Raw genomic sequence first — 27,524 nt, forward strand, 5'->3', positions numbered from 1 at the left:
ATTTCCTGCAGGAGTGCACAGGAGCGGAGCTCCGGCAGTAAAGAGCCCAGGGGGCGGGCACATGCAACAAGCACCACCCCCTGCTCCCAGCAGCCCTCAGTCAGAGCAAGAAACAGCCAGGTATGTTGCAGAGCTCCCCCCCCGCCAACCCCCCCGGTCCAAAACAGTCCAGTGGCACCTTTAAGACTAAGGTTTATTCAGGTACAAGCTCTTCCTCCTCTGGGAGGGCAGATCTGCACGTTCCCCCCCCCCCCCGGCAGCTAGCAATCCCAAACAGTCCAGTGGAGCCTGAGCGGTGGGTGTTGCCTTCTGACACACTCCCGGTGATGTCAGGGGTGTGTGGCATATGCAAATAAGTTATGCTAATGAGTTATGCTAATGAGATCCTGCACCTCTTTTTCTACGGAATGACCCCTGATCCCAGGTATATGCCTTGCACAGTTCAGAAAGGGCCAGCATATCAAGCTGGTGGTCCGGCGGCCAGTAGCCCATTATACAGTCGGTACCGTGTACAGCATAAGTTGATCGAAGCAGGCTGGTTTGCTGAGGGGAGGCCATGAATTGGACAACCACAACCAGCTCCATCTTGCAGGTCCTGTGGAATAAATCCCACAGGACCCCGATCTCATTTGGAAGCATGTTCCACCGGACTGGAGCCACAGCCGAAAAGGCTCTGATCGAGGGTAAGTGGATGTCTTTTGGGTTGGGGATTACCAGATGTTGAACCGGTGAGCATAGAGTTCGTCGGGGGGGTCATATTGGGAGAGACAGTTCCGCAGATATGTTGGTCCCTGACCTCTTAGGGCCTTAAAGGTTAGTACCGTAACCTTGAACCTGATCTGGTGTTCAACCGGCAACTGATGCAGCTGGCGAAGCACTGGCTGAATGTGCACCCACACAGGCATCCCAGGTGGCAGGCGTGCCATGGCATTTGGAACCACTGAAGTTTCCAGATCAAGTTCAAGGGCGGCCTCACAAAGAGGGAGATACAGCAGTCCAGCCGGAGGTGACCCCTGCATGGATCACTGTGGCTAAGTCACAGGAGGAAAGATAGGCTATCAGTTGCCTGACCAGCCGAAGATGGAAGAAAGCCAATCTGGCAACAGTTGTGACCTGGGCCTCCATGGAAAGAGAGATATCCGGAGTCACTCCTAAGCTCCTCACCATTGGCGCTGGCGTCAGTGATGCCCTGCCAACAGTTGGGAGTCGGATGCCTGATCCCAGACTACTGCGACTCAGGCACAGGACCTCCGTCTTCAACGGATTTAATTTCAATGGAGTCTGTTGTAACCAACCAGCCACGGCCTCCAGTGCCCTGGCCTATACATCCAGGGTGGAGTTGGGCCAGCCGTCCATCAACAGATATGGCTGGGTGTCATCAGCGTACTGGGGACACCCCAGCCCAAACTCCCAGATCAACTGGGAGAGCAGGCGCATATCAATGTTAAACACAACATCGGGGAAAGGATCGCCCCCTGAGGGACACCGCATACTAGAGGCCTCCGAAGGTCATCTATGAGGGCAACCAATGCCGTCTCCATCCCATAGCCAGGGCGGAAGCCGGACTGGAATGGATCCAAGACGAGAGGCGTCATCCAAGGAGAACCCCTGGAACTGTTCTGCTACCGCTCTCTCATCTACCTTGCCCAGGAATAGAAGGTTCAACACTGGGCGGTAGCTGGCGGGAACGAAAGGGTCCAGTGATGGGTTTTTTTTCCAAGAGTGGTCTCACCACTGCCTCCTTCAAAGACCCTGGGAAGGTCCCTGAATTCAGGGGTAGGTTAACAATATCTCCCGGGGGGACCGTAGTCCATCTCCGCTGGCCTTTGCCAGCCATGACGGACACGGGTCAAGGAGAAAAGGGGTGGGCTTCACAGCTGCCAGGATCTTGTCGACCTCCTCCTGGGAGAGTCGGCTGAAGTGGTCCCATGTTGGACCAGAAGACGCACAAGGGGCCTTCATACAGACATGCTTCGTACACTTCTTCCGATACGTACATACACAATTCGGGCATATGTGTATCTGAAGAAATGTGCGTGCACAGGGGTCATTTAGTAGAAAAAGAGGTGCAGGAGCTCATTAGCATAACTCATTAGCCAAACTTATTTGCATGTGCCACACCCCCTGACATCACCGGAAGTGTGTCAGAAGGCAACCCCCACCGCTCAGGCTCCACTGGACTGTTTTGGATTGCTAGCTATTGGGGGGAGGGGGAACGTGCAGATCTGTCCTCGCAGAGGAGGGAGAGCTTCTACCTGAATAAAACTTGGTCTTAAAGGTGCCACTGGACTGTTTTGGACTGGGGGGCCGGGGGGGGGGTAAGCTCTGCAGCTTACCTGGCTGCTTCTTGCTCTGACTGAGGGCTGCTGGGAGCAGGGGGTGCGGCTTGTTGCCTGTGCCCGCCCCCTGGGCTCTTTACTGCCAGAGCTCCGTTCCTGTGCGGTCCTGCATGAAATGACCCCTGTGCGTGCACATGAAAGCTTCTACCTTGAATAAAACTTGGTGGGTCTTAAAGGTAACACTGGACTCGGACTTTGTCCTCCTGAAAATCTTGTGGGTCTTTTAGGTGCTACTGGGCTCGAATCTGTTTGTATATGAGCGTCTCGCTTTCGCCTTCTTCAAAAAGCACAACCCCGGTAGCTTTGGCCATAGCTATCCACCTAGTCGAGGGTGGCGAGGAAAGATTCCCTCTGGGCAGCTGAGCAAAGCTGGCTTTGGCCCACAACTGGTTTACACTGATGCGGTGTGAGTCAGTGTACCAGGGGAAAGCCTAATAACCATTTTAGACGTATTTCTATAGCAGCATCACACATAGAAGCACCCAGCTGGCAGATACATCCTCACTCAGAATTTCTACAGGTCGGATCCTGTAGGTCCGCAATAATGGGTTTAAATGATGCGTGGAAAGCTACTGGCTGGATATTAGGAAACAATTTACTTTTTTGCCGTCGGAGTAGTTCAGCGGTGGAACGGGCTGCCGGGGAAGTTGGCGAGCTCCCTCACTGGCGGCCTTCAAGCAGCGGACGGACGGACACTGGTCAGGGGTGCTCTAGCCTGGTCCTGCATTGAGCAGGGGGCTGGACTGGATGGCCTCTGCGTGGCCCCTTCCGACGCTGTGATTCTCTGATCCATTCCACTGCACGTTCCTCAAGTCCAAGGATCCTTCTACTGATGCCGGAGGCTCTTCTAGAGTCGGGAGATGGCTCCTCGCACTGGGAGGGCAGCACCAAATGCACCTGCAGGGCCCAAGCTGGTAGCTGGGGCTTCCTCTGAAGAGACTGATTGGCTTTCCATAGAATAGAGGCCTGCTCAGAGGAACAGCTGTGTCAGATGAACGCGCTCTCAAAAAGCAACGGGCGCCCTGACGCCTCTTCCCTGGCTCATTCGGGGACATGGAGCAGATACACCCACTAATCTCTTAGCGGTTTGACAAGTCTTGACTTTCTGCGTTCAAATGTGTTTAAAAAACAAGGGAAGGACGCTACAGAAAGGCAGCGGCAAAAACAAACCCCTGAAATAAACGTAAGTGATGTACGTGCAGGCACTCACAAGCAGATACACACACACACGCAGGGCCTTTTTGTGGTACCCGTACTCAGGGCTCTTTTTGTAGCATGCTCTGCATATTAGGCGACACACCCCTAATGTAGCCAATCCTCCAAGAGCTTACAGTAGCCCCTGTAAGAAGAGCTCTGTAAGCTCTTGGAGGACTGGCTACATTAGGGGTGCGGCCTCTCTCCCAAGTTCTGATAGGAGAATGAGGGGAAATTGGCACAACCTTATATATGAGCACCAGCACCTTTGGAAAACTAAAAATAAAGCACTGTGTGTCAGTGTTCCCCTCTAAGCTGAGTTAGTGTGAGCTAGCTCACAATTTTTTAGCCTCCAGCTCACACATTTTTATCTTAGCTCAGGAAGGATGGCTCCAGTATGCAGCAGCCAAATCGCTTGCTCACAACTTTAATGCCAGTAGCTCACAAAGTAGAATTTTTGCTCACAGGACTCCATAGCTTAGAGGGAACATTGCTGAGTGTGTATATCAGGGGTCATTTCGTAGAAAAAGAGCTAGGGAAACTCATTAGCATAACTCATTAGCATATGCCACACCCTCTGACATCACCGGAAGTGTGTCATAAGGCCACACACCCCACCCCCAACGGTCCCGGCTGCCGCCGCCAGCCTTGCAGCTCCACTGCCGAGCCCTCCCCAGGCAGCCCATTCCACTACTGAACTGCTCTGACTGTAAAAAAACACCCAAACACATGGTTCCAGCCAACAAGAGAGCCAGTTTGGTGTAGTGGTTAAGTGCACGGACTCTAATCTGGGAGAACCGGGTTTGAATCCCCACTCCTCCACTTGCACCTGGCTGGATGACCTTGGGCAAGCCATAGTTCTGATAAGGGCTGTTCTTGAAAAAGAGCAGTTTCTGTCAGAGCTCCCTCAGCCCCACCTACCTCACAGGGTGTCTGCTGTGGGGAGGGGAAGGGAAAGGAGTTTGTAAGCCGCTCTGAGACACCTTCGGGTAGTGAAGGGCAGGGTATAAATCCAATCTCTTCTCTTCTTCTTCTTCTAACTCTTAAGATTAGAAGAAACCAGAAAGCAAACGTGACAAGACTCTGACATTTACCAGTAAACACTGAAGCCAACAATGCCTCCAGAAAGTACCCAGATGTCAACATCGTTTCCATCACTTACAAGTGAACGGTCCAACTGAAACAAGTCTTACGAGGAAAGGCTGAAAGAGTTGGGTAAGTTTAGCCTTGGAAAGAGAAGGCTTAGAGGGGACATGATTGCAGTCTTCAAGTATCTGAAGGGCTATCATGTAGAAGATGGAGCGGATCTATTCTCTCTTGCTCCGGGTATGTTGTAGGTATGTAGGGCTATCTTTCGGCTGTGCTCCTGCAGAGTGCAGGGGGTTGGACTAGATGACCTGCAAGGTCCCTTCCAACTCTAACATTCTACGATTCATGAGTTAGCTCGAGCGTGTCCAGAAGAGGGCAACCGGGATGGTGAGAGGGTTGGAATCCAAGTCTTACAAGGAAAGGCTGAAAGAGTTGGGTAAGTTTAGCCTGGGAAAGAGAAGGCTTAGAGGAGACATGATTGCAGTCTTCAAGTATCTGAAGGGCTGTCATGTAGAAGATGGAGCAGATCTATTCTCTCTTGCTCCGGATTGCAAGACTAGATCGAATGGGTGGTCCCTTCCAACTCTTACATTCTATGATTCTAAGAGGCTGTCCGGAAATGGACCTTCCTGGGCAGTGGCTCAAATCTTTCGCCAGCTATAACAATATTAATGGTTCAGACACATACAGCACGGCAGCTATTCGTCAAGGGAAACAAAGTGCTCCAGCAGTGTCAAGCAGGCATTGCTGCCAAATCTGGAGCATCGTCTTTCACCCTCCTGGGTCCCTGGCCCCACCAGACTGCGATATGAAGGACAGCTTTGCAGGATTAAACCTGAGTCCCAACTAATCCAGCATCCTGCATCCGGTAGGAGCCAGTCAGGTGCTCCTGGGAAGCCCGCGGGCAGGTGATGAGTCTTCTCTTGGGGAGCCTGTCTGCCTCGGATTCGCTAATGCAGCCAAGGCTTTAGTCCCAGAGAATCAGAACAAAAACGAAAACCAGCTTGAGATCTATTGCAGAATTCCTGGGCACCCAACCAACGGAGGCTCTCCCAGGCTTCATTAAATAGAAGAAGAGACTGGATTTATACCCCACCCTTCATGACCCAAAGAAGAGTGGCTTTACAATCTCCTTTCCCTTCCCCTCCCCACAACGGACACCCTGTGAGGTAGGTGGGGCGGAGAGAGCTCTTACGAGGACTGCTCCTGAGAACAGCTCTGAGAGAACTTGTGACTGACCCAAGGTCGCACCAGCAGCTGCATGTGGAGGAGTGGGGAATCAAAACCGGTTCTCCCAGATTAGACTCCGCGCTCCTAACCACTACACCAAACTGGCTCTCTGTCGAAAGACAAGTTCTACTGATTTAGCGGCATGCAGATTTTCTTCATCAACCTGGTGCAGAGTATGAAGGTTTTCAGACTACGGGAAACAGTGTTTTTTGTGTTGTTTGGAAGCGTTATTTATTCCCTTTAGGACAGGCATGGACACTACAGGGCTTAAAACCATTCCAGAGAATCACTCCCTGATCTTGGACAGTTGCCCAGCATTAATTCAGATGTGTGAGAGAGGTCTAGACAGTGACATATTTCCGCCAGGCATATGGTTGAGGACGGCGATGGTGCCATCTTCCTGACACTCCCAGCCCCCTCCCTCCCCTGTGAAGCCAGCAACACCACTAGAAAAATTTTAACGCCATCTTCGATTACTGCTGTGTTCTATCGGTTTTAATTTGCTCTTAATAATGTTTATATGATATTATGTTGTACACCACCCTGAGCCCGGTCTCTCTGGGGGAGGGTGGTCTAAAATCAAATTTAATAATTAAAAAAAATAGATAATAATTCGGAAGCATCTGGGTTATTGCCACTGTACCCGCAACCTCAGGCTGCAGCAGAGACAGAACTGACTTTTCTTCACATCTGGGCCACGAGGTCCAAAATAAAGATGACGGAAGCACCTTCACTATGGTGTTTCCTAGAAAATGGACATGGTCATAGGAATTTCCAGTTTGCTACTGATAAGACTACAAATTGGAGCTGGGGGGGAGGGGGGGATTATAACTAATGAACCAGGAATGCGGTTTTCAGCCGTGTTCCCTCTAAGCGGTGCATGTGAGCTCATCAACGCAGGAAGCCCCGCTCAGCAGCAATACGTTTTTGAGAGAATACTTTAAACTTAAGTGCCAGCTACAACAGACTACGAAGAGGGAAAAGAGTGAATATATTAATACACAGTGGGAACAATTATACCAGGCCACAATTTTAAACAATTCCAAAAAATTCTGGGCCATCGTTTTGGCGGCATGTCGTGCGGAGACCCCTTCTGTGTCTGCAATCTCTTCCCAAGTGTGGCTTCAATAGTTTTCCATCATTAGTCCATCAGGATGACGCCAGCACCATGGAACCCCCCCCCCCCAGACTTTTGAGGACTTACCTTGCTGGCCTCCTGTAACACCCGATGAAATAAAAGAACTGAACTAAATTGGCCCAAAACCCAACTAAAATAGGGTAAAGCCCCCAGCCCTGACATAATCGTACCTGAAATTCTAAAACTGGACCCTGAGTGGTGGGGCGAGCTCCCCTTGCGTCCTTTTTTACCAGGGTTGATGAATCTGGCTTTATTCCTGAGGCATGGCTAAATGCAATCGTGGTTCCGCCAGGCCTTCGATCAGGAGCCGCCCACATTGCCATCAACGACCACTATTAATATCTGTGGTGGAGGCTGGCTGCAGTGCGATCGAGCCAAACCTCGATCTGCTCAGTTCCGTAGGGCAGTTAAAACGGAGCTATTCCGGCAAGCATTCCAATAAGAACTGACTACTCCGGTGGTGTCGCACTAGCACTTTATCACGGGATGTATTCGCTGGGATTTTACGGTATTGTATTTATATATGTAATTGTTGGTTTTAACTGTATGTTGGTTTTAAACTGTTTGTAAGCCGCCCTGAGCCGCTTCGGCGGGAGGGCGGGGTAGAAATTTAAGAATATAAAATAAACCGCCTAGGAGCCTGTAATTGCCTGAGCCTGCATGACATGTTACACCATCTTGGTTAATAATCACTGAGTGCGCTTTAATCGGAAATCGTTGATTGTTTAAATGTTCTAAATGTTTGTGTTAAATGTTTTAAGTTTTAAATGCTTTGACTGTATATGAACCTTGGCACCCTGTGCCAGGCAAAGTGAGCCGCCCTGAGCCCGCTTGCGGGGAGGGCAGGTTATAAATACAATAGATAAATAAATAAATCTACAAAAAAGGCGACACCCTAAATCCTTCCAACTATAGACCAATCAGTCTGCTCTCCATAATGGGAAAACTGTATGCCAGACATTTTCTGTCTAAGCTTACTACATGGATGACAACAGAGGTTCTTACGCCCAGAACAGGTGGGCTTCTGTACAGGGAAAACTACTTTAGACCACTGCATTGTACTAGAGCATTAGATTTGATTAACGCGCAGGGTCTCGCACTGCCCATTTAAAAAGATTTCAGCCGTTATATCCTTCTCAGGGTGTGAACTGCTCCGCTCAGTGGGGAGGGAAGGGAAATGAGAGGGAACACTGGTTTCCAGAGTTTAAACTGTCGCGCTTTGTGGCCACAGCTCTAATTCAGATCTTTGCTTGCTCCTTGTAGATTGGGTTGGACCCTAGCAATTGTACGGGGGACCAGGTTCTTTAAGAGGTTCGGACTGACCAATGGGCAGCAGTTGGATTTACGAGAGGAGCAGGGCGTTTTCCTGGGAAGCCCACATTTGATTCTCGGCCTCCAGGTCGGGAATGTAGGAGGCAGGTATCTTTAAACGAAGACGGAGAATATAAAGTTTGGGACAGGTGAGTAGAAGCTCACTTGCTCAGCTGCTTTAGGAACAAGGTTCCCTCTAAGCTGAGTTGGTGTGAGCTAGCTCACAGTTTTTTAACCTCCGGCTCGCACAGTTTCGTCTTCGCTCAGGCAGGATAGCTCCAGAGCAAACTAATGTATGCAGTAGCCAAGTGGCTTACTGACAACTTTAATGCCAGTAGCTCACATAGTGGAATTTTTGCTCACAAGATTCCACAGCTTAGAGGGAGCATTGTTTAGAGGAAGCTTCCTTATTCTGCTTTCAGTTGATGCAGGCTGCGGATTTTTTTTGGGGGGGGGGGGAAGGAGAGATAACAATCCGCGTTGCCCTGACCTGGATAGCCAAGGCTCATATTCAGAGGGGAGACCTCCATGGGATACCAAGGCCATGATGTGGAAAGCAGGCAATGGCAGACTACTTCTGAACGTCGCTTGCCTTGAAAACCTCACGGGGCCGTCACCAGAGACCAGCTGTGACTTGATGCCTCTTCTCCCCCCACTCCCCCAATTTTAATACAGAACTGGCCTGTCTGGAGGCGTATTTCGAAATCTGTGCTGCGATACTGACTGGAGAAAGTCACCAGAGATCAGCTGTGACTTGATGCCTCTTCTCCCCCCACTCCCCCAATTTTAATACAGAACTGGCCTGTCTGAAGGCGTATTTCGAAATCCTACCTACTGACTGGAGAAAGTCATAATAAGTGGGGTGTGGCTGATGAGACAGACCGGTTGGAAGCCACCGAAGCAGCTAAGTGCCTGGGTCTGTGGCCCCGTTCTGCGCATTGTGCTCAGAAATCAGAGCTGCCGCACACTGGGACTTCTTCCCAGAAAAGCATGCGCGGGACTGTGGGCTTCGGAGGGTTCGAAGCACGCTGCGTGTACTATCGCACTCGATGGAAATACGGAACTCTTAAAACGCAAGTCAGTTCTCTCGCTTCAAGCGTCTCCGTTGCGCAAGACGGTTGAAAGTTAGGCCGGGTTACCTCTGTCTTCCATAAACTTGTAGAGCTGCTGCAGGAAGTTGTCCCTCTCTTCAGGATCAGGCTCTTCCTCGGGCTGTCAAAAACACACAAAATGAACAAAAAGGTTGAGAGGCGCTTCTGCCTTAAAGAGCTGTTTGTCAGCATTTTATCGGAAGGGCAGAGTCCCACAAAATTCCAATCCTTTTTTTTTAATTGATATTTTTATTGAGTATATAATTCATACTACATCAGGATAATTCATATCCTTGTACATTATACTCCTTTTCATAATTTAAACATGTGAAAAGCAATATTGAGGTTACATTCCAACTATATAACTAACAGATTAAACTTAAGCCCAGTCCGGTTTGTAGCTTGTTTGTTTCCTATTCCCTTATCCTAGCATTTTTCCTTAATACATCCTTTAGATCTTCCAGTAAGGTATAACGCATTCTTCTGACTTCTTTTCTGTTCATTCTATCATTATTATACCTAAAAAAACGGCTGGGGGTGGGGGAGAAGGCAGGACAGGGTTGCCTCTGATACCGAGGCTGAAGAGGAGACCCCCTAAAAAAAATCAGCAGGAGGAAACCCTCCTCCCTCTTACCAGAGGTCTTAGGGAGAGCACACCCTTCCTCTCCTTGCCATACCCCACTAGCTATAACTGCTTCTGTATTATTTATCACTTTGTATACTTTTACTAAATACTTCCCGCTTAAGACACAGTTCTAAATACCCTACTTTTTTTTTTTAAGGCACAGCGAAGAGAGAATTTATGCATCAAAATACACATTTTGGTATACAGGCCGCTCAGTCTCATGAACCAAGTTTGTAACCATGTATAAGAGGACAAGGAAATATCTTGAATTCAGACGTCAGACGAGAATTCACTAGCACTCCGGACCCTGGCAAACACCCCTGGCAAACACGCGAGTCAGCCTTCACTCTGCAAGAACCCCCTAAAGGCAGCATGGCAAGAGACTGTCGCACTGAGAACATCGTAAGTGACACGAAGCAGAGAACAGCTGAAACTGGGTGTTCTACCCCCAAGTTTATTTTCAGAAGCACTGGCCACGTCCACTGAATTTTCTTTAATGAAAAGATAGCCTCACGGAACCTAAAGTAAAATTTAAAAGCTAAGGATGCACACCTGAGTACATTTAGGTAAACGTAAAGGTTTCCCTTCCTCGAAAGCCAGTTGAATCCGACTCTAGGGTTGCGGTGCTCATCTCCGTTTCAAAGCCGAAGAGCCAGCACTGTCTGAAGACCTTTCCGTGGTCATGTGGCCAGCATGACTAGACGCCGAGGCGCACGGAACGCTGTTACCTTCCCACTGAAGTGGTACCTATTTATCTACTTGCAATTTCTTGCTTTCGAACTGCTAGGTTGGCAGGAGCTGGGACCAGAGACGGGAGCTCACTCCGTCATGCGGCACTCGGGTCTCAAACTGCTGAACTACCGACCTTCCAGTCTGCAGTTCAGAGTCTTAAACACTGAGCCACAAATACCCTACATTTACTAGGGACTAAACTTAGTCCAATCCCACCCTCACCCGGATTGGCCCAGGCTTGTCAGGTCTCGCTCGGAAGCGAAGCAGGGTCAACCAGCGTTAGTATTTGGGTGGGACACAGCTAAGGAAGTGCAGAGCCACTATGCAGAGGCAGGCAAAGGCAAACCAACCTGTTAGTCTATTGCCTTGAAAACCCTATGAGGTCACCATGAGCCGGGTGCGATTCGACGGCACGTTACGCACACAAACATGATTCGATGGGACGTGCTTCGGAGTGCCCGTGCTTCGGCTTGCTCGGCTAGTACTAAGGAGCGGCTTGAGGTAAGAACACTTGCTTTGCATGTACAGCGTCCCAGGTTGAAACCACAGCCCCAAAAGTCGCCAGGTGAGGAAGATCTCCGGCTCACTGGGGATCAGAGCATGTGCCGCTGAGCCAGAGGGAATAACGGCCCCGTTGCAGAAAAAGGACAGCTCATGCATTACAGGCCACACTTTCCAATAGATAAGCCCCCTTCCTTCCTGGCAGAAGCCCAAGAGGAATGAAACCAAGGCTCTTAAAGCAGTAATGCAGAATCTTGCCTATGGTATTTAAGGAGAGTGTGATCAAATCTTTCCCAGGTGGATCGGGCAGAAGGGACCTTTGCTGCCCTCCCAGCTTCTGTCTCTGAGCCCCATCCTGTTTCCTCCAAAAACTTGCTCCTTGGAGACCAAGGGGACCCTCGGAAGCAGCATGGGAGGCCACAGAGGATTACAGCCATTAGAAGGAATCTGCAGAAACGGTCTCCATCTATTCTCCTTTTGCAGAGAAGTCTGTGCAGGGGGATTTCCTCGCATTCTCTATTGCATCCCACATTGTTCAGGGGTATTCTCCCCCCCCACGCCGAATCCAACCTTCCAGAGCTCTTTTGCAGGGAGCCAAAGAGCGTGCAGAGAGCTCACCTGAGAGTTCCAATCCCATCGCAGACGCCTTGATCCCCAAACCCCCTTAACGGCAGAATAAAAAGTTAAAAATGCAACCAAGGGTGGTGCTTTTTTTCATGCTGAAGCCAATCTGCTGCGGCTTTTAATATTCTGTCAAATCACAGGAGGCGCAGCAAGGACAACCAGCTCCGTGTAAAGATTATGCATCGGTGGGGTAGCTGCCAGTCGCTGGGGCTCGCGACAAACGTGGCCGCATCTCAGTGGAACGTGTCGCCTGTGCAGTTTGCTTGCGACGGGAGGATGGATTCGGGGAGAGAGGGGAGAGCAGTATGACTGACTCCTCCTGACAAGGCTGCCTCCGTATCGACATGCTCACGGGAAAAACAAGACCCCACAGAGCCCAACCTGCTTGGGGGGGGGGGGGGGGGGGGGGTTGAGCAGATTTGACTTGCAAGGGTTTTTATTTCCCCCTCAAGGCATCCTGCAGATTGTAGGGCCTTCCTACGAGACAGAAAGCAGTGTTTCGGTTAAAAAAAAAAAAAGACAGGCCTACTGAAATTTTGGTAATGAACTTGGCACTTCGTGGCTTTCCCTCATTGCTGAAAAGCCGTTCGCAGCCCGGAACTGGAAAATAAATTTATTTCTTCTTTGACTGATGCTTGTGCATATTGGGAGGAGGCGCGGGGGGAGTGACATTCAAAGGGTCAATCGGTGCTCTTATTCTTCAACTGTTTCGGGAGAAGGAAAAGATCGCAAAGCAAATGTTTAGAGCCCTGAACTGCAGGTGCCGACTGGGCTCGGCCTTTTCTCAAGCACATATTTAACAGAGTACGCTCATTCCATGGATTCTGAGATCTCTCGTTTGCTTCTGGGACTTTGCACCACCCTTCATAGTTCATATGCTTGTGTACGTCTGCATTAAACTTCTAGAAAGTGACACACTTCACGGGGCAGACATTTTAAGCTTTTGTGTGCATGCACACTTCCTCAGATACACTGAAATGGAAGTTGCCAGTCCATACATGTAGGTAGAGGGTGAGCAGCAAATAAGCACACAGCATAATAAAAGTGTTTAACAGATGCACCTATATGTATGGACTGGCATTTTCCATTTCAATGTATCTGAGGAAGCGTGCGTGCACACAAAAGCTCACGCCTTGAATAAAACTTTGTTGGTCTTAAAGGTGCCGCTGGACTCAAACTTTGGTTCTGCTGCTTCAGGCCAACACGGCTGACCCACCTGAATCTGTTGTCAAAACAGTTCATTTACACACACTGACTTTAACCAGAAGCAGAGGGCCCTTGTGTACTCATTTTAGGGAGGGGAGGTGGCTCAGTGGTAGAGCATCTGCTTGGCATGAAAAAGGTCCCAGGTTCAATCCCTGGCAAACCCGTTGAAAGGAACTGATAGTAATAGCTGATGTGGAAGACCTCAACCTGCAATGCTGGAGAGCCGCTGCCAGTCTGAGTAGAATCATAGAATGTTAGAGTTGGAAGGGACCATCCAGGTCATCTAGTCCAACCCCCTGCACCCTGTGGGAGCACAGCCGAAAGATAGCCTTACAACATACCCGAAAGATGGCCGTCCAGCCTCCGCTTGATGACGTCCAGCGAAGGAGCATCCGCCACCTCCCGAGGTAGTCTGGTCCACTGCTCAACCACTCTTACAATTAGGAAGTTTTCTCCTGATATTCAGCCGGTATCGACTCCCTTGTCATTTCCACCCATTCGATCTAGTCTTGCAATCTCTTTCCCAGGCTAAACAGACCCAACTCTTTCAGCCTTTCCCCACAAGACTTGGATTCCAACCCTCTCACCATCCTCGTTGCCCTCTTCTGGACACGCTCGAGCTTGTCAACATCCTTCCTAAAATGTGGTGCCCAAAGCTGGACACAGGACTCCAGGTGAGGCCTGACCACAGTAGAATAGAGCGGAACTACCACCTCCCGTGATCTGGACACAATGCCTCTGTTAATGCATCCTAAGATTGCATTAGCTTTCTTTGCAGGCACATCGCGCTGCAGGCTCATGTTTACCTTGTGATCAACCACCTAGATCCCTTTCACATGTGCTGCTGTCAAGCCAAGTCCCTCCCATTCTACATCTGTGCGCCTATCTAGATCCTTTTGAATCCTGACTCTGTCTTCTTCAGAATTAGCAATCCCACCCAGCTTCGTGTCATCTGCAAATTTGATAAGCATCCCCTCTATGTCTTCCTCCAGGTCATTTATAAAAACACTGAACAAAACCGGGCCTAGGACCGAGCCCTGCGGCACTCCACTCGAGACTTCCTCCACGTAGACGCGGAGCCATTTGCGAGCACTCGTTGGGTACGATTTTTCAACCAACCATGAATCCATCCAACAGTTGCACCATCCGGCCCACACTTAACCAGCTTATCCTCACGGATATCATGAGAAACTTTGTCACATGCTTTACTGAAATCTAGATACACTATATCCACAGCATTGCCAGAGTCAACCATTTTAGTAACTCTGTCAAAAAAGGAGATAGGGCCGGTCTGAGTAGGCAGTACTGACGGATTGATAGTCGGGTTCAGTATAAAACAGATTCATGTGGTGATCTGACCTATCACACTATGGAACAAGGTGGGCCAGAACAGGAGGCTGTGGCTTGGTTCCAGATGACAGGCTTTACATACACGAGGACCAATGTTCCCTCTAAGCTGAGTTAGTGTGAGCTAGCTCACAGTTTTTTAGCCTCCGGCTCACGCATTTTTGTCTTAGCTCAGGAAGGATGGCTCCAGAGCAAACTAATTTATGCAGTAGCCAAATCGCTCGCTCACAACTTTCATGCCAGTAGCTCACAAAGTAGAATTTTTGCTCACAAGACTCCACAGCTTAGAGGGAACCTTGACGAGGACCCAGTTTCAAACCCCAGCGCCTACCAGGATCTCTGGGGAGACACACTGATCTCCCATATCTCTATGGGTTAATGACAAGACTGACAAACAGTACCAGAGGGGCTTGTATTCCACAATGCCTGGGTGCAAGCAAAAGGTACTTCTGCTCACGTACGCCAACGCTCTTGGATTCTCACAGTTTTTTCCCTTTCCTGTGGGCAGAGGTCTGTGCCACAACCCCCATGGCTCCCAAGCGGTGGTCTTCAACCCCGCCAGACCCATCCAAGCGTCAAGCACGTGGGCCAGGAGTCACTGGACGTCGGCTACATGACAGGAGGAGAAGAAAGAGCTGGAACGACAACTCCACCAGGGTCAAGGAGAGCACTGCCAGCAGCAAGCGTATGAAGAGAGCAGGACACGCAAAAATGCAGCTGGAGGGCCAGGAGGAACAAGCCGTGGTAAGGAACAAGCCAAGAGTTTCCAGCCTGACACCACCTCACCATTCTGCTGCTTCACTCTATACGTGGGTAACAAGAAACTGGAAACATGGCTTGCTGTCTATGAAGATGCATTATCAGGTGGTCCTTCTAGAGGGCAGACCCTGACAAATGGCAACTCTTTAGGGACTTGCGGACCAGGAAGCAGGGCTATGTACCCTGTTTTCCACGAAAATAAGACCTACCCAAAAAATAAGTGTTAGATCGCGCTAACAAAGGACTCGTAGAGTGATTCAGCAAGTGATTCAGCTTTATTTAGAAGTAACGAACAAGCACTAAACTCAGTAAGAAACCAGAACAGAAAACAGTGGGAGCTTATGCTCCTTTTAAACATAACCGGGCTAATGTAGCCACGCCTATTTACAAATAACAACCAATGAGATTGCTCGGATAAAGACCAATGGGAGTCTTTCCCTCCTCGGGAATGGTATCGTTCTGATTGGTCGCTGTTACGAAGCGACCAATAGGAAGTTCGCTCAGAGGAGCCCTGGTCTGGCTCGAAGCTTAACATGGGAGTCCTATGAGGTGCTTCATGTAATCATTTCAATACATTACAATAAGCCCTAGCAGGATTTCTATGCATTTGTGATATAAGCCCTAGTGTGTCTTCTTCAGAAAAAATAAATATAAGACAGTGTCTTATTTTCGGGGAAACACGGTAACCCAACGAAGGGTCGTAAACCCATGGGCTGAAGACCGTGGCCCTAGAGCGTCCTCTTTCTTTCTGGAGTGACTTTGTGTGCTTGGGAGTGGGGAGGGCGAGGAAATCCCTTTCCAAAAGCACTGTTTGGCTTGTAGTAATTAGGATCCAGGCCGTATTTCCATTTGCTCTAAGTTCTGTGCACCTAATTTCACACACCTTGCAAAGATTTGTGCAAGCAAAGAATGCTACGACTCTTGCTGGCCAAAACTCGCCCTTGCACCTTTTAAATTAATGCTAAATAACTTCTTGATTCTGAGTGTGGGTAGGACCAGGCGAAGCTTCTCCTACCTAGTTAAATAATTTCTTCCAGCGTTAACTGTTCGCTACCGCAGTCGTGGGCCTCTGCAGTTTCGGCATTTTAATGCAATTTAAAAGTGTTGTCATTTAGTTTTCAAAGAAAGGTGCATTCCAAAGGAGCGTGAAGGGCAGTCAAATTATTGCTTTTAAACAGCCGATGAAGCAAGTATGACAACTGACACAGGATTCCTCCAGTGTCCGTAGAAGTGAATACCATTACTTGTTCAGGCCTGTAAACAGTAGTTCATGTTGTAGATGCATAGTCAACATGTACTGAAACCGACTGCCAAATTCTAAGGAGCCATCCTGGAACTGGATAACACTCTGAATTTTTGCTGCTGTTCAAAGCATTACAAGAGTTTTTTTTTTTAAAAGCAAACAGAACACCATTATTCTTCACACACACACACACACAACAACAACAGATAGGCAGGAGCCTTAGACATTAAAATGCACAAATTTGACAACCCCACCCCCTCCTGCATTGCCCTAAAGGGTGAGCAAGTCTATATTTAGAAAGACTTATGAGTCCGTATGAGTTATACAAAAGCATTTATACCAGCAACTGGGCTAGCAATTGCTGGAAAGGCTGCAATTCAGGTTTTTTGCATTCGAAGTCAGCCGGGAGGCCGCAGATGCCTTGCTGCATCGCTTCGTCGAGAACTACAGAATCACCGGTGAGAATCACTCTTAAGAAAAACAAAAAACACTGCATGTGGCTCACACACACACAAAAATGCATGTTACCTTCCAACAAGGACAAAGGAGTCGAACGGATACAATCATTATACCGCAGTGGCAATAGACCGTCTACTGTCAGTCAGAGAGGATTGGAATATTCTCTGTCAAAAGGAGATGGGAACTCCTGGGTTTCATTTTACATACGTCAGGTTTTCACACAAGTTTCAAGCTGAAACTCCTGCAACACTTGCAGTCGTTTCCACGTGCTCTTAAACACGCAACAACAGCTGCGTGCACTTTTCGGCGGACAGTCTGGTTTTTTCGAGGCCGCTGAAGAGGAGAATGAAGAAAGAACAGTGGTAAAAGCTACCAGCTGTTTGCTGGAATCCCATGTTTCCAGTCCAAAGATTTTAATTCTAGGTTCTACCAGGTCCCGTCCCCCACCCCACCCCGCTTGTATGGTGTGCCAGGAAATCCAAGCCCTTGCTGCTCAAGGGACTGTATTTTAATTCAGCTAAGATCTCCCACAAACCATTGCAGCCAATGAAAGGGGGGGGATGTCTGTTCTCAGGCTGCAAGAACTGCAGTGCTTCTACCCCAGGAGCACCACGGCCGTGGAGCCCAAAGAATAGAGAAGACGGTCCCCGTTTAGATAAACTCCACGGATTTAGGGGACCTGAGTGTATGAAGCCACTGCTCCCTGCGGAGCTGCAGGCAGACTGGAACCTGCTGCTACTGACGGAGTCAAATGGAGATCTGAGCTTGCATTTCCAGGATTCAGATTCGACAAATCAGATGCTCACCTCTGGGAAAGGAGCAGGATGCCTCTAGGCTGAGCAACGATGGATGGGAAAATTAATAAAACTTTTAAAAAACAGATGAAACCTGGACACGGAATCAATTGAAGTTTTAAAGATTTAGCGCGCACTACTTCGGGATAAGCCACAAGGCGACCTCGCCGTTTCCACGGTCCCAGGGATGCACTGTTGTTCTAGTGAGGGACATGCAAGCTAAACTTTGGAGAGACAACCGCCAGACCATCTTAGACACCCAGTGAGTATAACCAGTTGTTTTGCAAGTCACCTCTCTTCCAACAACAGAGACCAAATCCCAACTTCGTGCAGCTGTTTCTGCAGAAGCAAAAGTCACAGTTGAGCTGCTGGACAATTCGAGGGACCTGCGATTGTAGCTGGCCTGGTTCGTATCAGGTTCTTCCAATCCATATCCACCCTGTGTATCAAATTTATGTGGAGGGGGGAAGGAAAGGAGTGCAGAACAGTGCGAAGAAGAAAAAAAAAGAAAGGGTGAGCCCTGGGCTGAAACTGCTGTGCAGAAACACTGGAAGCCAATCCGCCTAACCTGCCTCACCAGAAGATAAAAACGAGGGAGAAATGGATACCGTGAGAAATGCTTTAGAGGGAAGGGCACATCCCGAGAGCGACCCTGTGAGAACGGCTCCTACGTGAGTTCTGTACATTCCAGCAGAACGCACGAAAGCCCCACACAGGCTCCGCTGAAACAAATGAAGTGACGTCCGAGTGTCGGGTCTGAAGCCACCATCTGCAAGTAAGCTCGGTGTCCTCGGCAGGGCTACTGCACAGCCGAAACGTACAAGATTACCAAAATGGCAAGATCTCAGCACGCGCACGCACACACACACACACACAAATGGTCGCTTTGGATAATTTCCCGGCTCAGTTGCAAAAGGAGGACTTTCTGCCCGCCCGTCATTTTCAAACACAACATGTGAAAGATGCTTCTTCCGTTTCGCAAAGCTGATAAGAGAAGCCACATGAAGATTATTTACTTATCGGCTGACTTTGTCTGCATTTTACATCGGCAGTCACCCCTTGAGTGTAACCCCCTGACAAAAACGCCCAAATACTTTCCTCACATAGAAGATTTGGGGGGGGGGGGAGAGAGAAAGAGACAACACATGCAAGTGAGACTACCCTACGTCTGAGAATTTTAAAACATTAATTTGACTTAATGATTCAGCGTGACAGCTTTTCTGCCGACAGCAGGAAAGCCAGACCCAGCGTCCTACAAGCTAGCTTCATCTCTGAATAGTCACCTTTTCTTGGGGGGAGGGGGGGAATCTCTACTGCCACATGAAACAATAGATTCCACGGATTTCTCTTACGGATATCTCTTCTTCCCATGTACTTTATCGTCATGCTTTTCCCCAACAGTTTATTTACTTCAAAGTAGGCGGGGGGGGGGGGACACCCCATTTACTCCACAGGAATGCTTGCTTCAAAAAAAAAAAAGCTTTCTCCCTCCTTCCTCTTTTGTTTGAAAGACAGAAAGGCTCTTTGGGAGCACGGGCGTAAAATACGATCCGGAGTCAAAAGGGGCTGTCCTTGATAGTCACTTACCTGCGATGCAGGATATTTACAAATTGCTGGGGTGGGGGAGGAAATAAAAGAAATAAAACAAAAGGGAGCCACAGTGCAGTCTGCAACAGTTCACACCCTGCAAAATGTGGCCTATTCACTGTGTATAACAACATAAGGGAGGGGGAGGGGGAGGGGAGGAGATTTCACATTCCACAAATGATCAGGCTTCTACATTTCCCCCAGTATTAGCATGCTTGCATGGAAAAGTGACTCCATTTTGTTAAAAAAAAGCCACTATTTTGTGGCACGGCAAGGACTAAAAATAGTTTCTCCCCCCCCTTTCTTTTTTTCCAAGGAAAGGAGGGGGGGGGAGGAGAGAGACCGCATGCACCACCGAATTGCTGGAAAAGATCTGGAAACTTATACCGATCTGAGCCCCTCGACACCCCTCCCTGTGGTCTCCCCGGCCCCGGCGATGAGTGCTACGGACCCACACGCGAGGAATCCTTACCTACACGCTGCGTTCTCTCTCTCTCTCTCTCTCAAGTGAGCAATGGTTGCATATTGTCCCTCTTGTCTACCTACAAGCCTTGCTCACCGTGCCTCCTCGCTGTACTTCAGCCTAACTTGCAGAGGTTTCCTCCCCTTCCTCAAGCTGGACCGAAAAACCCACCGCTTATGCAGCATTGCTTACATTCTCTGGTGGTGGTGGTGGTGTGTTTTTTTTTTTAAAAAAAGAAAAACAAATAAATAAATAAACCAGACATTACATGAAAGGGAAAAGAAAGAGACAGCCCATTTCAAAGCATCTGGCAAGCCTCCCCGGGCACCCTGCCAAAGCCTTCCCTAAATCTTCCTTCCCTTGGCCGAGCATGCTCACTGGGAGCCAACAGTGCATCGCCATGGCAACCCCGTAGGCAGCCTCTAAGCATGAACAGCCATTCTGTGTTGCGGCCTTCCGAGACCACAGACGGACGGGAAGAGGGGGAAGTGAAAGGGAAACAACATTGTACTTCGAGGCGGCCCAAGTTGCCTCTTCGGGTTCTCGGGTTTTGCTGTTGTTGCTTTTCTTATTAAACGGGGCTCCTGGTTCCATGTGGCCGTGGTGCAAAACAAAAGGGGGGGGGGGAGTCCAACCTGTTTCTCTCCCTTTCTTTCTTTAGCAGGCCCGAGATTTAAAGCCGGCCAAAGTACACAAAGCTACACACACACACACAATCCACACACGGGAACGGCAGGATTTTTGGAGAGGCGGAGGACAAACAGCTTTGCTTTTTCTGCAAACAGAATCAACAGTTTCCCAGCTGAATTCTCGGGGGGGGGGACTCATCAGCTTTTGATTAGGTTCTTTAATTGGGGGGGGGGGGTTGTACTTAAGAATCCACCAAACACCAACATTTCCCCAACTACAAAGAAATTCAATCCAGAGAATCAAGGGCTCAGAGAGCTTCCCTCTGCCACAGACACACCCCCACAGACCTCTGAGCGTCCTCCTATGTTAAAACAAAGAAAACATTTTGGCTATTGAGCAAACGGGGAAAAAAGGAAACAGAGAGGACCACGACAAGATGCACCTTCAGCCCGCTTTTAGGTCCCAGGAGGAGTGGATACAGAAGTAAGAAGGACCATGAAAAATAATGGGGTCTCTCATGGGGCCCGGAAACTAAATAAGATGCCTCCACAACCAGTGCTCCCTCTAAGCTGAGTTAATGTGAGCTGGCTCACAGTTTTTTAGCCTCCAGCTCACCCGTTTTCGTCTCAGCTCAGGAAGGAGGGCTCCAGAGCAAACTAATTGATGCAGCAGCCAAATCGCTCACTCACAGCTTTAATGCCAGTGGCTCACAGAGCAGAATGTTTGCTCACAAGACTCCGCGGCTTAGAGGGAGCATTGCTCCACACCCCAAAACTAGGCAGGGGAATAGATTTTGCCAGCTTTTTACGGTATTGACACAAGGGTTTTACGAGAGGAAGGCTTCTAACTAGGACGGCCAACCCCCAGGCGGGGCCTCCAGAACTCCTGAAATTACAACTGATCACCAGATAACAGAGATCGCTTCTCCAGGAGCAAATGGCTGCTTTGGAGGGCGGACTCTTTGGTGTGACATCTCACGGAGGTCCCGTCCCCTCACCAGACCCTGTCCTCTCCAGGCCCCCCCCCCAAATCTCCGGGAATTCCCCCCAACCTGGAACGGGCAACCCTACTTCGAACCCTCTCGCCGAGAAAGGCAAGCCCAAAGAAAGTCCCATTTGAGAATCCAAGAGCTGGGAAACAGGGCCCCACAAGCAGTAGCTAAACAAACGGTGCATTAGAATTATCTCAGTTCTGTTCATTTAAAATGGGGGGGGGGGGGGGTTTCCTGATAAAATCTTCAATGCGATAGGGGAAAAAACCCAACCCTCTGAGAGCCAGTTTGGTGTAGTGGTTAAGTGCGCGGACTCTAATCTGGGAGAACCGGGTTTGATTCCCCACGCCTCCACTCGCACCTGGCTGGATGACCTTGGGCAAGCCGTAGTTCTGATAAGAGCTGTTCTTGAAAAAGAGCCGTTTCTGTCAAGAGCTCTTTCAGCCCCACCTACCTCACCTACCTCACAGGGTGCCTGTTGTGGGGAGGGGAAGGGAAAGGAGTCTGTAAGCCCCTCTGAGACACCTTTGGGTAGTGAAGGGCGGGGTATGTATCCAATCTCCTGTTTTTCCAGTGCTCTTACTCTGAGACTGCCTATCAAGGTTCCTAAAGGACAGGCCTCACTCTTACTGTACAAACATTTCAGAACGCAGACCCCTTCACATATAACAGTTCTCTAAGGCCAGGACATCTTCCCCCATATCACAAATTACGATTTGAAGCTACCCTGCAAATTCGTGATTAGGTGATATTTGAATCGTGGACTTCGGGGCTCACGGCTCATTCCCTCAACCTCCGCAGTCGTTCAAAGCCACTGAGTTCACCAAAACGAGGAGCAAACGATGCTGAATGACAGCTACCAGAGATCCATCTCCTCAAGGTTCCACCCCTTGCAGGAAGGCTGGACGACCATCTTTCGGGTATGTTGTAGGGCTGTCTTTCAGCTACGCTCCTGCAGAGTGCAGGGGGTTGGACTAGATGACCTGCAAGGTCCCTTCCAACTCTAACATTCAATGATTCTATGCAAGGGGCTTAACGGATTGAGAATGCTGCCTCATTTATTTTATTTTTATTTATTTTCCAATTTATACACTGCCCTCCCCGCCAAAGCGGGCTCATAAGAAAAGGAGTGATGTGGAAATATGGAAATCAGTAAAATATTTGAGAGCGGTAGCATACAAAGAGAATGTTTATAAAATGTTCCACAGATGGTATTGGTCCCCCGATAAACTAGCTAAATGTTACGGTAATATATCCAATTTGTGTTGGAAGTGCAAATCGAATGTGGGGACCTTCTACCACATGTGGTGGAATTGTAAGAAAGTCCAAAAATACTAGATAATGGTACGCAAACTCATACAAGAAATTCTAGAACTGAACCTTGACTTGAGACCAGAAATATATTTGTTAAATATTATACCAAACGGATATAACTATAAAGATGTTTATCTAGTAATATATATAATAACAGCTGCCAGAATGATGTTGGCCAAATACTGGAAATTAGAGAAATTACCCTCTAAAACTGACCTAATAATAAAGATAGAACTTGCTCAAATGGATGATTTGAGTTTAAAACTACAGGGGGAAAACAATACGGTACAAAGCAATAGATGGAAAAGGGTTTATAATTGGATAAATAAGTTGGAGAACTGAAAGACTCTAAAAATGTATGTAATCTGTGAAGATGTAATGTTGACTGAAAAAGCAAAATAAAACTTAAAAAAGAAAAAAGGAAAAAAAGAAAAGGAGTGATGTAATTGGTCACCTCCAGGTCTGTGGTCTCTCTGACGCTGAATTCATCCCCAGGGCACGGAAAATGCCCACTTCCAGCAGTGACTGTAGTGAATTAGGATGCACGCAAGGGTGGGGGGGGACCTAAAGTAATGGATCCCCCCCCCTTCACCTGCTTCCTCTGCTCTGCCTAGCCATGCAGATCTTTCGGCTCACATCCATGCACTGGTGGAGAGGTAACTTCACTTGTTCTTGTACAGAAACAAAAGAACGTACAGATAACCTTTGCTGAAAGGAAAATACTTCTTTAGGCAGACAGTGATTAAAATGTGGGATTCACTGCCAGAAGATGTAGGCATAAGCTTTAAAAGAAAACTAGATGGATTCATGGAGGAGGAGGAGATTGGATTTATACCCCACCCTTTACTACCCCAAAGGAGTCTCAGAGCGGCTTACAAACTCCTTTCTCTTCCCCTCCCCACAACAGATACCCTGTGAGGTAGGTGAGGCTGAGAGAGCTCTGACAGAAACTGCTCTTTTTCAAGAACAGCTGTGCCAGAACTATGGTTTCCAGGCAGGTGCAAGTGGAGGAGTGGGGAATCAAACCCGGTTCTCCCAGATTAGAGTCCGTGCACTTAACCACGACACCAAACTGGAAAGGTACACTGGTGGCTACTGGCCATGGTGACTAAAGGGAGCCCTCCACATTCAAAGGCAGTCACCCCCTGAATCCCAGTGCCAGGAGGCAACATCAGGGGGAAGCCTCAGCCTCTCTGCCCTGTTGTTGCCCCTCCAGAGGAACTGGCTGGCCACTGGGTGAGACAGGAGGCTGAAGTAAACGGACCACTGGTCTGATCCAGCAGGGCTCTTCAGATGTTCATATGTACAAGAACGATGACAATATATACCCCATAATGACCAGTTCTCCTAACTTCCAGCTGGCTACAAGATAAGAGTTTCCCCCCGATTATAAGAAAAGGAACAGGAGAAAGGCTGGCTTTGAAGGAAGCTCAAGGCTGTTGATCCTTAGGCTCGGTTCCACCCCTTGCCAGACTTGTGCCTTGTAAGATTTGGCAACTCTGGGCATATAAATTCATATATGTCCAGGCACAAGCAATGTGACTGTAGTGATAATCAAAAAGTATGATGGAAACTCTAATATACATATATAAGCCTTTCTCGAAGTCCAAGTATATAACGTGTATTGGATCACCCTTCACCACCTGCCTGTTTACCTTCTTAAAGAACTCCATGTACTTAATAATACTCTCTTTAATAACAGCTCTACTAATTTACCTGGAAAAGAATGGAGGGGGCTGTGACTCAGTGGGACAGTATTTGCTCAGCATGCAGAAGGTCCCAGATTCAATCCCCGGCATCCCCAAAAGACCAGGCAGTAGGAGAGGGGAAAGACCTCTGCCTGAGATCCTGGGGAGTCGCTACCAGCCTCAGTGGACAGCGCTGACCTTGATGGACCCACGGTCTGATTCAGTATAAAGTATTTTCACATTATGACTAACTGACCTGTAGTTTCCTCCGTCTCCTTGGGACCTCTTTTTAAAAAACGATGTCACGTGTGGCTACTTTCTAGTCCGCTGGTACGAAGGCCGGTTTTTATGAGAAGTTATATATACCAGTGAGAAGATCAACAATTCCCCGTGTGCATACCATACAGATCTGGAGACTTGTTGTTTTTAATCTGCCCATTAATTCTAGAACTTCATCTCTTGTATGACATATGATTCATATGTGTGAGAGAGAAAACCTACACATTAAGAGCATTTTACATTTATCAGGAAGTCTGTATGGTACCCTGAAGGTAAGCTAAAAAGATGATGAACAAGAAGAGTAGTTGGATTTATACCCTGCCCTTCACTCAGAGTGGCTCACAATCTCCTTCCCTTCGTCTCCCCACAACAGACACCCAGTGAGGCAGGTCAGGCTGAGAAAGCTCTGAGAGAACAGCTCTGAGCGAACTGTGACTGGCCCAAGGTCACCCAGCTGGCTGCATGGGGAGGAGTGGGGAATCAAACCCGGTTCTCTCAGATTAGAGTCCACCGCTCTTAACCACTACAACACCAAACTGGCTCTCATGTGTAGACAAAGTCTCTCATTTTAAACTTGTCATAACTCATACAAGAGCTGGAATCACCAAGCTGATTTTGCATTAGTATTGCAAGAAACAGACATAAGAACATAAGAACATAAGAGACGCCAATGTTGGATCAGGCCAAAGGCCCATCCAGTCCAACACTCTGTGTCACACAGTGGCCAGAAATACCAGTGCCATCAGGAGGTCCAGCAGTGGGGCCAGGACATTAGAAGCCCTCCCACTGTTGACCCCCCCCAAGCACCAAGAAGACAGAGCATCACTTGCCCCAGAGCCCCTAGCTATACCTTGTGGCTAATAGCCACTGATGGACCTCTGCTCCATATGCTTATCTAATTCCCTTTTGAAGCCATCCATGCTTGTAGCACCCACCACTTCCTGTGGCAGTGAATTCCAAGTGTTAATCACTCTTTGGGTGAAGAAGTACTTCCTTTTATCCATTCTAACCCGACCGCTCTGCAGTTTCATGGAGTGCCCACGAGTTCTTGTATTGTGAGAAAGGGAGAAAAGTACCTCTTTCTCTACCTGCTCTTTCCCATGCATAATCTTATAAACCTCGATCATGTCACCCCTCAGTCGTCTTTTCTCCAAGCTAAAGAGCCCTAAGCGCTTTAACCTTTCCTCATAGGGAAAGTGTTCCAACCCTTTTATCATTCGAGTTGCCCTTTTCTGCACTTTTTCCAAAGCTATAATATCCTTTTTAAGGTGTGGTGACCAGAACTGCACACAGTATTCCAAATGAGGTCTCACCATTGATTTATATAGGGGCATTATTATATTGGCTGATCTGTTTTCAATACCCTTCCTAATAATCCCCAGCATAGCATTGGCCTTCTTTATTGCAGTCACACACTGTCTCGACATTTTCAGTGAGTTATCCACTACAACTCCAAGATCTCTCTCTTGCTCAGTCTCTGCCAGTTCAGACCCCATCAATGTGTATTTATATTTAGGATTTTTGGCTCCAATGTGCATCACCTTGCACTTGGCCACATTGAACCCCATTTGCCATGTTGACGCCCACTCGCCCATCCTTGACAGATCCCCTTGGAGTGCCTCACAATCCTCACTGGTTTTCACCACCCTGAACAACTTTGTATCATCCGCAAATTTAGCCACTTCACTGCTTACTCCCATCTCCAAATCATTAATGAACAAGTTAAAAAGCAGTGGACCAAGTACTGATCCCTGCGGTACCCCACTGCTTACCACCCTCCACTGAGAAAATTGCCCACCTACACTCACTCTCTGTTTTCTATGAACTAGCCAGTTTTTGATCCATAAAAGGACTTGTCCTTCTATCCCATGATTTTTGAGCTTACTTAGGAGCCTTTGATGAGGAACTTTATCAAAAGCTTTCTGGAAGTCAAGGTAAATAATATCTATTGGATCCCCCTTGTCCACATGTTTGTTCACCCCCTCAAAGAACACTAACAGGTTAGTGAGACAAGATCTTCCCTTACAGAAACCGTGCTGAGTCTGCCTCAATAGGTTTTGTTCATCTATGTGCCTACTAATTCTTTCCTTAATAATGGTTTCCACCAATTTACCCGGTATCGACGTCAGACTGACTGGCCTGTAATTTCCCGGATCTCCTCTGGAACCCTTTTTAAAGATGGGAGTGACATTAGCTACCTTCCAATCCTCAGGAATGGAGGCAGATTTTAAGGAAAGATTACATATCTTTGTCAGGAGATCTACAAGTTCACATTTGAGTTCTTTCAGAACTCTCGGATGTATGCCATCTGGGCCTGGTGATTTTTCAGTTTTTAAGTTGTCTATCAGTTTTAGGACCTCCTCTCTCATCACCTCAATCTGACTCAGGTCTTCCAACACCCCTCCTGAAATCAGTGGTTCTGGAGTGGGCAAGCACTTCTCATCTTCCACAGTGAAGACGGAGGCAAAAAATGCATTTAGCTTCTCAGCCATTTCCCTATCATCCTTCAATACTCCTTTTACCCCTTGGTCGTCCAAGGGCCCCACTGCCTCCCTGGCTGGTTTCCTGTTTCTAATGTATTTGAAGAAAGTTTTATTGTTGGTTTTTACGTTTTTTGCTATATGCTCCTCATATTCCCTTTTTGCCTGCCTGACCTCAGACTTGCATTTTATTTGCCATAGCCTGTGTTCCGTTTTATCAGCCTCACTGTGACTAGCTTTCCACTGCTTAAAGGAATTCTTTTTACTTTTTACAGCCTCCATTACTCTGTTTGTTAACCATGCAGGCTTTTTCCTATACCTGTTTGTGCCTTTCCTAACCTGCGGAATATATATTTTTTGAGCTTCTAGGATCGTAGTTTTAAATAGATCCCAAGCTTCCCCAATTGTTT

General features: G+C 48.2%; 1 protein-coding gene across 1 annotated transcript in view; it reads right to left on the bottom strand.

The window, feature by feature from the left end:
• ARID4A (AT-rich interaction domain 4A) overlaps positions 1 to 27,524 on the bottom strand; it is a 108,207-nt gene that overhangs the window by 28,772 nt on the left and 51,911 nt on the right. The window contains exon 12 of the mRNA XM_015424967.1: positions 9,441 to 9,513. Within this exon, the coding sequence (XP_015280453.1) occupies positions 9,441 to 9,513 (73 nt within the window). The remainder of the gene's footprint in view (positions 1 to 9,440; positions 9,514 to 27,524) is intronic.

This window comes from Gekko japonicus, unplaced genomic scaffold (assembly GCF_001447785.1).
Source record: "Gekko japonicus isolate JY-2015 unplaced genomic scaffold, Gekko_japonicus_V1.1 scaffold3061, whole genome shotgun sequence".
In the NCBI taxonomy this organism is placed as follows: domain Eukaryota; kingdom Metazoa; phylum Chordata; class Lepidosauria; order Squamata; family Gekkonidae; genus Gekko; species Gekko japonicus.